General features: G+C 33.8%; 1 protein-coding gene across 1 annotated transcript in view; it reads left to right on the forward strand.

Annotated features, from left to right (window-relative positions):
• LOC145241445 (uncharacterized) overlaps positions 1-15,046 on the forward strand; it is a 571,697-nt gene that overhangs the window by 543,279 nt on the left and 13,372 nt on the right. The window contains exon 36 of the mRNA XM_080104406.1: positions 5,041-7,248. Within this exon, the coding sequence (XP_079960532.1) occupies positions 5,041-7,248 (2,208 nt within the window). The remainder of the gene's footprint in view (positions 1-5,040; positions 7,249-15,046) is intronic.

Consider the following 15,046-nt stretch of genomic DNA (forward strand, 5'->3'; position numbering starts at 1 on the left):
TTTATCAAAATCTGGGTTTTTCTTAGGAAATATATTTTTAAATACCTATAAAATCAAATAAAAATAATCTATACACATATTACAAAATGTGTAGTAAAACGGTCAAAACATCAAAATTTTGTATGAACCTTTGTGATGATAAGCTGCAGTGAACTAAGTATTATGGTATCCGTTCGATGCACAGTTAGGGATTAATATGGACTAACATGAATCAGTCACCACCATACCAAATTTGCTCTAGAAGTTTGACATAAAACTTTTCATTCTAAGTAAATATAGTAAAGTTATACGGAATATAACTTCTCCTCGATTGTAACAAGCTAAAAAGTCTACTTTATAAATATAAAATCTCATTTTGTATAAAAATAGAGTCTTCAAACTTTTTTTAACTATAACTTTATAAATAATAGATCTCATTTCGTATAAAATATATTTTTTAAACTTTTCTATGCATTGAATGGATACCATAATTCTCCATTCACTGCAAATGTCCATACAAAATTTCAGCCAGATCGAACCAGTAGTTTATAAAAAAAGTAGAATGTACTGACTGACAGATAGATATGCAGACAAAAAGAAATATTGAAAACACTAATAATAGAGATGCCTAATAATTTTGTATGATAATCTTCGTCTATCGATTGCAAAGATGACCATGATCATACAATTGCTCTGTGGGTTCGAAGATGGTTTGTTAGACTGATTCGAGCTCTGAAGCATTTCTCGCATGTTGGACACCCGTGGGATAATTTTGTATCAGAGATGTTGGCTGCTCTGTCTTTTCTAATGACACATATTCTCTTGCATTCTTCATTGCATTGTAATTCAGTAACTGTAGCCTCTTTGTGAGTTGCGGCAAGCCAGGAACATCTGTCTTGGGTTAGTTTTTCCCATGAGTTAAAGTATAAACCGAAATGTTTGAGGGAGACCTTCAGATTGTCCTTGAACCGTTTCCGCAGTTTCCTGGAGGCCTTTTTCCTTTGCACAATTCACTGTAAAAGAGCTGTTTTGGAATCCTTGAACCAGGCATGCAACATATCTGACCTGTTCAACGAACTTAGCACTGCTGTAACATGATGTGTACTAACGGAAGGTTTGATCGGACTAAAACCTCTGTGTCTGATATTTTGTCTTGCCATTTGATTTTAAATTTTGTATATCAACCCATTAAATACCTAAAACATAGTCTGACAATAAAAGAATAAGATAAATTCGACAGTATGAGTTAAAATGTAAATGCAGAAGACCTAAAATGTAATGTTTCGCTCAACTGTTATGTAGGCTTTTTCTCTCTTGATAAAGCCCATGTAAAACGTGGGTGAAACATTGAGGAACATTGGTTTTGAGTTAGTTTTTCCCATGAGTTAGAATACAAACTGAACTGTTTGAGGGAGATCTTCAGATTGTCCTTGAACCGTATCAGCTGTCTTTCACATTTACATTTTAACTCAAGACATAGTTTAGATATAATAATTAACAAATTATTTCTTTCTCTACATTACTTTTCATAGGAAAATATGATTCGTTTTAGAACAACTTTTCAGAACAAATTATGTTCAAAAATCAAGATTCCACTATCACTTTTTTTTTTATGGAAATCACTCCAGACCAGACATGAAGCCACTTGATGTGAGGAGCTAAAAAAAAAAATAGTACTTCAAGATCAAAAAGGTTGCCAACGATAAGTGTTATATGGAATAGATCCTGATCTCGAAAACGGCAATTCTTTCCATTTGTCAAAAATATTGCTCATGGAATGTGAGGAACAAAATAAGGAAGTGAGAGTTATGCAGCTGCCGGAAATAAATCGAACATCCACTAAAGAAATTATAACGCTAAAAGCATTGTTCTTATAAAAACATAAATTCATACAAATCAGCGTGGTACGACTTTCTTTGACTGGCTCGATTCTCTTGTTGGCATTGATTTACTCGATTCTATCTGGAATTAAATACTCACAAAAGAGACCATATAAAAGTTATTAACATTCACAAGTACAAGTGTTGCTTTGGAAATGACTGCTGGTCAAAATTTAAACATAGGTGAAGTACTTCCCTTATTTGAAGCATAGTTTGCTCAAGCTAAAAAGCAATGCATTTCTTTTGAGCAGCATTCATAAAAAGATGTCCTTTAATACTCAGGGAAAACATGTAATACCAAGCATTATTAAATATCAAATATTTTCATAGAACATAAAAATGTTTGAATCGTAATGTATATTATTGTAGAGTTCATAAATGGAGTCAATCTTGTTAATTTTGCTTCCATTCTTAGTCCATAATGGCAGCTTCATGTGGCTCTCTGCAAGGGAGGTAATTCAACTGTGCTTAGATTTTGACCAACAGTCGCAAGGGAAGTAATTCAACTCGACACGTCCAGTATCCATTTTAACTCCTGTCCCTAACTGTAAATCAATCATTCAATTTACCTGGCAGGTATGTTTGGTGTTTGGGATGAATATTTCAACATATTTGATTGTTATTGTTGTTGTTGTTGTTCTTCTTCTTCTTCTTCTTGTGTGTGTGTGTGTGTGTGTGTGTGTGTGTGTGTGTGTGTGTGTGTGTGTGTGTTTACAGTGATTCATATTGTGCTTTTTTTTTAAAGACAAAAATGTTTTATGTCAATATGAATATTTTTTTATTTCTATTGAATAAAAGAAATGATATATAAATTAGCATATTTCATGGCACACAAGACCCTACTTCATCCACATTCTGCTCCCCAGCAAAAAAATCTCTCCACCTCCATCCTTCAAAATAAAAAATAGCTGCACTCAGGTCTTAAATGCAAAATGAGTTTTCAAGATCGGTTAATGGTTACCCCCTCCCCTCCCCCCACCCCGTAATGTCGTTACTTAATCTCACTGAGTTTAAATGGCAAAATCAGTGCGTGCAAAATGGGTACATGAAACAGTGCCCTTGAGGTATTTAAGTTGTGCAGAAAGTGAGACATCTAATATTCAAACTCTTTGTTTCTTATAATATCTTTCAATACTAGGATTTATACTTGAATCTTGGGGCATACAATAAAGGAGTTTCCTCGTCCATCGAGAATCACTAGGGCATCCCGCAGACCTCTGTATGCCACTGGGCCGCGCACTATAGCATCATAGGATCAGCTATCTAAAATTAAAATCCTATGAGATCTACTGCGATCATTTATGCATTACTACCAGAAAAAAGTATGAACTCACATCTCCTCCCTCCCCAGCTTTGCATAAAATCCAATTGATCCCACACAACGAAATCGTTTATGGTAGATTCTTTATCAGCATTAAATAATACCCCAAAAAGGATTGATATGCTGTAAAACAAACATTAAATAAAGTAAATTTCTAGGGGTCTTATATGCCATCAAATATTGTACGTAGGAGAAAAACGTGATGACTTATGGATTTGTGGCAGATTAACTGAAATTAATCTCCTGTATTTGATAGTATTTAATGCCCTTCATTTACTTGCATTTAAATTTCCCTTTCTCTCCCCTTCCCACCTCAAAAATATAAAGCAAGGTTTTTTTTGTTTTTAATATCTCCCAAAATATCTTCTAGGTGTTATATACAAAATTAACTTAAGATATCTAGAAGATTAATGTTGGTCCATAATGTTACATTTCAATTTCACAACCAGGATAATTCATTTGACATTTCAATATATTCACTGGTCTCTGCCAAAGACTTAGTTGGCATGTTCATATTACGTTTTAAATTCTAATTTACCTCACACCATTTACTGGACTGTTGTCTTCATCTTGAATATGTTCACAATGCTATTGCAGTTTCTGCTTTTCTTCAGTTGTCTTTTGTTGAACTAAGCATTTTCTTTAAACTGCTCTAAAGAATTTGGTTCAAAACGTTTATGGACTAGCATAAAAGGTGCCTGAAAAAAAATAGCCAAGTTGTTAATGATTACGACGTTTCATCCATTCTACTGAATGGATGAAACGTCGTAATCATTGACAATCAAGAACAATCCAATCCCTGTAAATGTAAAATAAATAAGCATTAAAAAAATAATAATTATATGAATAGATCCACTAAGTCTGATGCTTCAGCAGAGTCCAGCGATCCCATTAAAATGTCAAATGAATCAAGTAAAAATAACAAACGATTTCTCTAAATGACAATATTAAATGTGTACTGCTATTCTGAGTTATTTCTCTATATTTTATCGGAAATAAATTCCATAAATATGGCAGGTAGGATAAAGGAAAGCTGAATTTGTGCAGATTAAAGTATTCTATATGCTATATATTAAACCGCACTCGAGTTTTTATCCAACTTCTTTCTGAAAAAAGAAATTTCCTAGTTAAAATGCCGAATTCAAACTTGCTTAATTCTAATATTTATAAATTTTTCTGAGCTTTATGTTAAAATTAATGAAGTCAGGTGGTTTCACAAAACTTAAAGATGTGGCTATCGGCTATTATTTCTGGAATTTATCCCTGGACAGTCTTTTTAAACTATCTTTTTTCTTTTCTAAATATTTTTTTCTTTATTTTCATATAAAAATCTCTCGGAATAAATGCTATTGACCATTAATTCTAGATTTTATTTGCTCCATTTTATTTTGATTTTTTTAATTCATTTTTATTGTATTTTATTTATTTATTTATTTTTCTAAATACATTTTGGACTGAATTCTGTGATACTAAATGCAAGGAAGGGTCTTTTAAACCATCAAATATGGTAATTCACACAATAGTAAATCGCTTAAAGCTTTCACTTCAGCATTGTATTGTAATCGTAGATCAGGTGTTTTTTACATGGTTCCAATTTTATTTAAATTTTTACTCTTGTTAAAGCACAAGCATTCTATGTAATATCTTTACAACTGCAAGAATTTTTCATCAATAATTATTTGTTTTTTTAAGTATCCTCACAATATGAGTGAGGTAAAAAAATTTAATGAAAATTTTAATTAATCAATTCTCTGATACCTGTTGACTATTTGTATAATTAAACGCTTTACTCTCTTTTATAAGCAGACCCCAAATGAAAAGCCTTCACTCATCCTTTGACCTTGTCTACTTCCTTCGTAGGCCTTCCTCCGAAGAACCCTGTCAAGAAGACAATGAAGATAGCACTGAAATCCGATTGCCTAGAGCCAATAAACCCTACCACAGCACTCAACATATTTATAAACGAGTACTTGAGCACGAAGACCCTCCTCCTCCCTGTTATCAAAACAATATAAAGAAAACAAACCTTGTTGGAAATACTGACAGTAACGACGGGCAGCAGCAGCAGCAGCAGCAGAATACTGAACGCCAAGAACAGAACGTCTTAGATGAGACACAATCTCCCTTTTCTAGTCTCAATCCTTCAGTGGAAATGTGTGGGCTTAAATCTAGAACTGAACCAAACATAGCCAGCGATAACAATTGTACGGCGAATACAGAAAACAGTAAAACACACATAGTTCCCTGTGTGGGGCGCGTACGTATTCCTTCGGACCGTTCCAGAAAGTCTGGTTATCTGCAAACAGTGCGTGAGAAAGTGCCGAATGATCAGACAAATGTTTCACTATCAGTGGAACCTGTTCCAACTTCCCAAAATCAACTTTCCCCAAAGAACGAAAAAATCCAATGGAAACTGGACGAATCTCGCAATTTCGATAACACGGTCAAGCGATCAGCTGAGTCAATCACTAAACTTGCCATTCCAGAGGAAATTCATTGGATAAATACTATGGATGATTCAATACGGACAATCTTGGATAGCCATCGAAGGCGCAGCCATGATTTCCGTCAGTCTACCCTGAGAGTGGAAGAAGTTAACCGTCGTGCAAGCGATGGAGGCCAGATCTATGATGACTGCAGGGCTTGCGACAGCTATGGGTATTTTAAATCCCAAAACAGGGAGTACTTACCCTCGTGTCCAAACGGTAACAACAAATATGACAGGTCATCGGAAGTGGACGATTATCCCAAACCTAGCATAGTTTTGGATTACCATTTCAACGAGAGCATCGACAACGACAGTATCAGCGTGCATATGTGGCCCGAGTTGGAAGACGATGATGAAGAAGCTTTCCAGCCAGCTACGACCAGTACGGGAGGATATTATTGTCAGCCAGGTTTAAACGATGAAGGAGACGAGGCCAGCACAGACGAAAATGAGTGGCCGAGTCCAAGACGCGAAGAATCCGACACGAACAGCAATAACGGATGTCAACTGTCGGAGGAGATGACCCGTCAGCAGCAGCAGCAGCAGAGATTGTACAAGTCTGGTAGTAAAGAGTGCTATAACATGAAATATCTAGAACGGTCAAGTTCTAATGAGGGGAGACTTGGCGCCAGAAGGGTTTGCAATGTTGATTCTCTCCCTGGCAAAGAGTTTGCTAGTATGCATGTACCTGCAACCCAGGAGCTTGACTCTTGTCTAGGTATGGACCATTTATCAAGTGTGAGCTTTGATGGTGGAGGCGTTGTATTAGTAAGTGAGGAGAGCCTAAGCTCCCAGTCTGAGGACGGCATCTCAGTCAGAGACGGCAACTTGTGCCAGAGTAGCCAAAGTTTGCACGATGAGCGGAAGCAAAGTTTGGACATCAGCGTTGACAGTTTCTGTAGCTTAAATGCAGACTATAGCACTAATTTCACTATCGACCGTACACGAAGTCCGAGTACCAACAGTAGTTATAGGTCAAACGTGGCCAATTACGAAACATCTGATATGGAGGACAACCAAAGGTCCAGCAGTGAGGACACCAACCAAAATACTTTAGAAATCTACCGTGGCGCTTATGCCCGAGACGCCTGTGGTAAAAACTCTGACAATATATACTGTCTCAGATTTGCTGATAAATATTGTCCAAGTATCGATGGTGTCTATCGCCTACCCGGTGCCGAAAGCAGTAGCTCTGGGTCACTGACCCCGGTGGATAGCATAAGTCCCCTTACAGAACGAAATCATAGTCCATCCCATGGCACTCATTCCCTGCCACAGTCTTCTTCCTCCTCCTCCTCCTTCACTTTCACGTACAGTAACACTAGACCTCCCACTGAGGATCACCATAGACCCCGTTTGGATTTCATTTGCACAGCCTCTTCAAGTCACGTTAGACACGCACCCCTCACTGACGCAAACACTAGGGAATGCACTGAAGATGATAGCAATAGCCAGAGCTCAGGTAGCAGTAGGCCGAGCTCTTTGGATATAGATACCGCTCAGCAAGGGCAGCCGTGCCCAAATGAAGAAGTCTCTCGATCGTTGCTTGCCAATACCATCGCCAGAGCTCTCATTGTTAAGTGGGTTTTTATCCTACCACCTATTTTTTTTCTTCTTTTTTTTTTTTTTAATGTGTCTGTCTGTCAGTTCAGTATTGGTAGACAGTCATGTGCCAGCATCATTTTCATTTTCATGTCATTGTAATCCGTTTTCAAAGCATATATGTATATGTATGCATATATGTTATGTTTTAGTGGGCAGGCTAGTAGCCAAAAAAGAGGAGAAAAGAAGTTGGAAATTTTTATTAATTTTTACATGCGACCAAGTATCAGTAAAAGAGATTCCGTCCGTCAAATGCATCTATATAGCAGAACCGGTTTATGAATAGTTATATAAGGCTTTTCATTTCTTTTCAATAATGCTTTCTACACCAAAGATTAAGGTCATTTGAATCGACCAATATATATATATATGTTGTTCGATTCAACTGATCTTAACCTTGCTGATATATATATATATATATATATATATATATATATATATATATATATATATATATATATATATATTAGCTCAGGTGTTAGAACATTGAACTGTCATGATTAATAGTGATTAATGTCTACAGTTCAAATCTTAGGCTGATGTGTTCATTACGTCTAGCAACACTGATGAATCATGAAAAGACAAAGCAGCTGTCTGTGCATGAGTGTATATATATATATATATATATATATATATATATATATATATATATATATATATTAGTGCTGGGACGATTAATCGCAATTATTGGAAAATGGAAAAATCAGAACTTTTTTGGCGTATCGGAATCAGTATTGGAAAAATTTGTGTCAATTTTCCAATGCCCAAAACGATTCTTTCAATTGTCTTTTATTTTTATTTTTTTTTTGTCTCTGTTTAGAACTTAATTTTTCGTTACTAATAAAATAATCGTTATGTACTTTAACTATCAGTAAAACTGAAATCTATAGTGCGCCCAATTTTTACGCTTTGAAAAATATATTGTAAGAGTATTTACAGTAATCCGACCCCCCCATCAAAAAAAAAAAAAAAATTCATAGCTAAATATTGAAGTCTTTTAAAAGAATCGGAATCAGAATTGGAAATTTTAGACAGAATCGGTAATTGTACCAGAATCAGGAAAAATATTGGAATCGTCCCTTCACTAAAATATATATATATATATATATATATATATATATATATATATATATATATATATATATATATACATATATATATATATTAGTGTTAGGACGATTAATCGGAATTGGGAATCAGAAAAATCGGAACTTTTTGGGGTATCGGAATTGGAAAAATTTGAGCACATTTTCCGATGCCAAAACCGATTCCCTAAATTATCTTTTTATTTGATTTTAATTTCAGAAACATCTTCCACTGCTTGTAGTAATAATAAACTAATAAATATTTATTGATTTAAACTTCCACTAAGACTAAAATCTCCAGCTCATCCCCTCACAAGCGTGTTTTTACGTTTGAGAAAATACATGCACATTTAAGATGTGTTTTTACGGTAATCGGGACAAAATAACAATTTTATTGTTAAATATTTAGAGATTTATAAAAAATTGGAATCGGTAATTGTATCAGAATCGAGGAAAAATATTGGAATCGTCCCATCACTAATATATATATATATATATATATATATATACACACACACACACACACCTAGCTGTATCTATCCAACATTATCCAGGATGCAATGACGTTATCTTAATTCATAAAAAAATGACCATGTAAATAAAAATTAATTTTTCCAAAAATAGCAAGAAAATTTTCGTTATAAGGGAGACAACCTCCCTTATAACGAAAATTTTCTTGCTATTTTTGGAAAAATTAATTTTTATTTTGATACATACTAGTTAAAATTAATTAATTATTTGATACATACTAGTTAAAATTAAGAGTCATCTCCCTTGCTCAATTTGATTTTTCATTCATTAGATAAAGATGTTTCAAATATAGATTGTCTTGAACGAACTAAGTAACTATTCTATTTTCCTGTCCCCTTACAAGGGCTGGATGTAACACAAGGTCGAGAATTTGAACTGTCTCATTACAGAAGGTCACACGTGTGTTTATCACCGTTGATAAATCTCTAAAACAAATTCCATTTCCCACACCAGTTAAGGTGCCTCAAGCGACAGGCAGTATACATGATCCTCACTTTTGATGCAATGATGAATGCACTGCCTATGAGTATGGCCTTCCAGTACTGAAGATAAGATCTTACCCTTTATAAAAATGAAATATATATGAAGTGTCGTTTTTAGAGTATGGCTTTGAGTAGACAAGTATATATAGTATGAGACATTAAAGAGTTCCAATACATGGGAGATAATTAGGAAAGTTTTAAATAGGGAATGCTTTTACGAGTTATAGGAACACACACACACACACACACATATATATATATATATATATATATATATATATATTCAAGCAACGTTGGACCTGGTCAGTACTAAATGGGTGACCATTTGGGACTTTCAGGTGCTGTACGTGCTCTCTGCTTATCTCGGCATTGTTTCCAATCATCCTCGACTTCTCCTTGCCACTGGGCTCAAACATTGCCGATTCAGGAGAGGCGTGGTTGGAGATTGTGCAACCCTATGGATTCGAAAACAGCTGTGCCAATTTTTATGAAATTTCACACAAAAGTACTTTATGTGCCTGGCAGTGTTGTTAGATAGGTTTTGTGTCGGAAAGTCTTCGCTAAATATTGATAATCAATAATCGAAATAATTCGATGACAGAAGGAACAGGCGATTTTGACTTACACAGCCTAACATCACAGGTGCATTGAAAAAGTTTTATTTCCACACAAGTCGAAAGGTCCAACATATAAAATCCACAGCGGGTTCTTTGACATGACAGGAGCACATTCGAAATGAATGTTTCTGTTTAAAGCACAATTGCACCATGATACTTGATTTTTTCATTTTAAACTTAAATTCAAGCCATTATCACTGCACAAGCAATAAGGCCAAGCATATAAAATCAACAGTAGGTTCTTTGATGTGACAGGGGCACGTTCGAAATGAATGTTTCTGTTTAGAACACAATTGAAGCATGTTGTTGGACTTTTGCATTTTAAACTTTTATTCGAGCCATTATATATAAAAAAAATTTTATAAAATTCAACAGTAGGTTCTCTACAGTGCAAGTAAACTTTAATGTATTGTGAACTAAGTAACTGCGGGGAAAGCATGCAAAGCTTCTCCCCGGTGCATTGCATTGTGCCCTCAACTAGTGCACGCAATCAAACAATTTGATTAAAAAATGGATTTTGATCACAATAAAAATATGTAAGTGCGAAACATTAAATAAGTTCAAATATTTTTTTTTAAAGTGCCCAAAACATAGGTAGAACTTGTAAGCCAAATTATAGATGCTTATATAATTTTACTTAATGTTGCATTTCGCTACTTAACTGCTGTTAGCCTGATGAGAGCTTAAGGAGCGAAACACAAACATTTCTCCATAGCTTACTTGCTATAAGTATATTTTTATACTATTCCTAAGCTCGACTCATGTATTAAGCACTGTTGAAGCATCACCTCATGTATTAAGCATTAAAACAACTATAGGTAAATATACTTTATCATATACATATATAATATAAATATAAAACAGTAGTGTGTGTGTGTGTGTGTGTGTGTGTGTGTGTGTGTGTGTGTGTGTGTGTGTGTGTGTGTGTGTGTGTGTGTGTGTGTGTGTGTGTGAGTGAGTGAAAAAATACTATGTTAGTTATTTGTAAGGGACAGTATCATGACCTTTAGATATATTCTTGGCTATTAGCCTGACTCTGATTTCATTCATCTTAATACTTTTATAATTTTTTTTCCCCCCATTTCATATTTCTATTTTTTGGGTGTTTCCTGTGACGTCTGTTTCAAGCACCTTGGTCCCTTGTTTTGTGCGCCTCTCTCCCTCCGCATACCTTTTTTGCATGTCTTAGGAATTTTTTTTTTTTTTTGGTGCCATACATCACCAAAGAATGGCTCGTTCACCATTGTTGTAATGAATGCTCTTTTTTACTATTGCAGTTTTAAAGTCTCACTAATTATTACTATCTCTTCATTTTGCTCGTAAATGTTTACCTTTCAGTTGCGTATATACACATACATATATATGTTGTTGTTTTTTGTCTTGCCTGAATGCATACTTGTCTATCTAATCACTTACATGAATGCCCCATGAAATGTATTTATCATGATAAATGTTATTCTGTATAATAAACAGTGTTATTGATCAAAATCAGGAGTTTTACATTTCAATCATTAAAGCTAACTTCTGCATGTCAGTACAGTTAGGGAAGCAGGGATCCGGGAGGGAATTCCAAGATTCCAGCAGTTCAAGAGAACAAAACTATTAGAGTAGAAGGCTTTCCAGCATCTAGGGATCTCTACAGTGTAGAGGTGGGACTTTGCTGCTTGTCGAACTAGTTGGAGGTATTTATGTCAATGGGGTACAAGTACAGAGAAGCACATAGCTTGTTAACACGCATGCGCTTATGCATTTCAACAGACGTGTACTTGGTTTTATCACCAGTGAGTGATCAAGAACAATTCTATTCAATAGAAGTCTTTAGTACATACGTGTGGTCTGGTCTTTGTTCTTTCCATCGTTGCTTCCTCCTGCATGTAGCCATTGATCTATAAAGTTTGCTTGTCCAGTGACTTATTGATCTTCTATTAACTCAGTACAAATAAAATATGTGCATAGAGACACAAGGAGTCTTGTTGGCAGCTTTAAAGGTTTTATTGAGGAGAGAGATTCGTTTACAAAAGGGAGAGACCGAAAATTCCTTCCTTATAAAATACATGTTAAAATTAACTTCTTCTTCTTTAATTTCCTTCCTTAAAAATTGGTCGACGAACAGACAATCTCAACGAGATTTACTTTAAATCTCTACAATGTAAGTACACATGGAATTGCTGCTTTCTTGCTACAAATTGCCTGAAATTTGTTCTAAACACGTGATTATTTCTTGTGTAATAAGAGTTTTCACTTCTGGCAGAAACTGGCTGATGTAATCACCATATTTATCATAAGTCTTAGTACTTTCCAATCCTTCAGGATTTTATTTTATATATATATATATATATATATATATATATATATATATATATATATATATATATATGCTTTCTTTAATGAAATATGCCTAACAGAAAAATGCTGCCTATATATATATATATATATATATATAAAGGAAATTAAATGATGCAAATTAAAATTTACGAAATTTATTGTTCAAAAAGAGGAAATATAAAACATTATTTCCTTATTCTATGGAGTTTCACTCCAAAATTGGGCTTTTTTCTTCAGAGGAAATAACTAGCAAAATAAAATTATAAAATTGCTATAGAATTGTAAGTTAGCATTAAAATTGAAAACTTAGAATTAAATTGCAGGCAAATCTTGAAAATGACATCCATTAATCTAAATATAATCAATTGATAAAATTATTTTGAGGGTTATTTCCTCTGACAATAGTAGTTCGAGTAATCCAAATAATACAAATGGCTGAAAAAGTCTTAAAAGAAAGATGTTTGAAAACAGGAAACACAAAATATTATTTCCTTATTCCATGGCATTTAAAAAATTAGGCTTTCTCTTCGGAGGAAAATTACTAGCAAAATGAAAGTAAAGAATTGCTATAGAAATTGTTAGTTAGCTAAAAATGTCCAAAACTTTGAAAATTAAAACAAATTTGAAAACTTGATTTAAATTGTAGGAGGATATTGGAAACGATGCCCATGAATTCAAATAATCAAATGATAAGATTCAATCAATGAAATTGATTGATAATAAAGTACAGGTAAAAAAAATCCGTAAATTGATGCAAATAAATACAAATAGATCAGGCTCAAAAGTCTTTAGAAACTCAAATGAAATTTTGAATAGAAGCATCTTAGCATAAAATTGGCATTTCCATTGACAAGTAGAAAAAATAGTGTAGATACGTCAAAGTTTAAGGTATAAAACTTATGGGCGTGGAGAATATGAGTAAACTTCCATATATATGATTCAAAATCAATTAGAAAATCCCTTTTTAGAGTTATCTAAATAGATTTATCATAAACTTGCAAAATCAGTTAAAGCTCAATATTTTATGATGCGGTAAAATAGAGCTTAATATGTACTTTTTTAAAAGTTAAATTTTCTTTAAAATTATATTCCAAAATATAATAGTCAATATACTATTATCCTTGCTTACATTTCCAGGTGTTTTTTTGTTTTTTTTGTTTGTTTTTTTTGTGTTTTTTTTTTTTTTTTTCAGTTATACAAAAAAAAATTAATTAATTATAATATTCATAAGTAAAAGTGGTGCTTTGGAAACGACTGTTGGTCAAAAATGTAAGAATAGTTGAATTACCTCCCTTATTTGAAGCATAGTTTGCTCAAACTAAAAAGCAACACATTTCTTTAGAGCAGAATTCGTGAAAAGATGTCTTTTAATAGCCAGGAAAAACATATAATACCAAGCATTATTAAATACCAAAGATTTTTAAACAACATAAAAATATTTACATTGTAATGCATATTATTGTAGAGTTCATGAATGCAGAGAAGTGTCCTGTTAATTTTGCTTCCATTCTTAGTCCATAACAAATAATGGCAGCTTTATGCAGCTCTCCACAACGGAGGTAATTCAACTGTGCTTAGATTATTTTGACCAACTTTTAAGACTAATTTAGCTTTGATGACCTTAAAGGAAGATTAAATCGTATTGGGATTAATTTTACCCTAGGAAAAAGTTCAATTCTCATGCGTGAGAATGCGGTAACAAATCAAAGATAAACTCTGATCAGAATATGGCAGTAGTTGTTTTGCAAGAAGAAACAAGACAAGTGTGTAGACTATTTAAAGCAATTTTAATGGCTGAACAAATTGATGATACAATAAAAAGTTAATTGTACAGAAAAGAAAAATCTGCGGAAAACGTGCTTCGCGGGGTGGAAAGTTTGAATAACAGGTGGCACGTGTACGTCTCTAAATTTTGACTCCTTGTAAATCCCACTTGGGTTTGTCACAAATAGTCTTTAGCTCAGGTCAGTAATGGTAGGAAGAGGACTGGGTTTCTGTGACTGGGCTTGGCTTGTGTCACCAACTGAGCTTTAGTTGCTGCAGGATCAAAAAAGTGAGTGAAAAAAGAGGGAGGGCATACTCATGCGGGTTTTTTTTATAAGCCATCTTACGTGACCCCTAAAGCAGCAGGGACCAGAAATCCTGCCAGCCAAAAGGGTCAAGGAAATGACTCAATCAATGAGGAATAAGGGGGTGGGTATAAATTCTAATAATCGAACAGTAAAAAAAAGATAAAGACGTTACCAAGGATAGGTTAACTTGGAAATAAATTTAGAAAAGCTTTCCTACACATGGCAGCGTGTAAAAAATGATGATGATGATGATTTCTAACACAATCAATCAGAATAACAATTTATCATATGTGTATATGTATATGTATATCAGGTCTGTTGGTAAGTTAAATTTACACATGTTAAGAACAATAGTGATCAAAGTCAACCTCCCTTAGCATATCAGATTTTTAAAGGGGAGGTAACTCGATAACGTGTACCGTTATTATTTCCCTCCATTTTGCCTAGAATTGCAGGAAGTTATTGACGAACCTGATATATCGTCTTATCACTGTTGTCGTTGTGGTACCGTTTAATGGAATGCAATTTTTTCAGGAATGGTGATATTTTATATCTTTTGTTTATAATATATATATATATATATATATATATATATATATATATATATATATATATATATATATATATATATATATATAGTGTAATTTTGATTGATATCATCCAA

Source organism: Euprymna scolopes, chromosome 20 (genome assembly GCF_053919585.1).
Source record: "Euprymna scolopes isolate OS-2025 chromosome 20, ASM5391958v1, whole genome shotgun sequence".
In the NCBI taxonomy this organism is placed as follows: Eukaryota; Metazoa; Mollusca; class Cephalopoda; order Sepiida; family Sepiolidae; genus Euprymna; species Euprymna scolopes.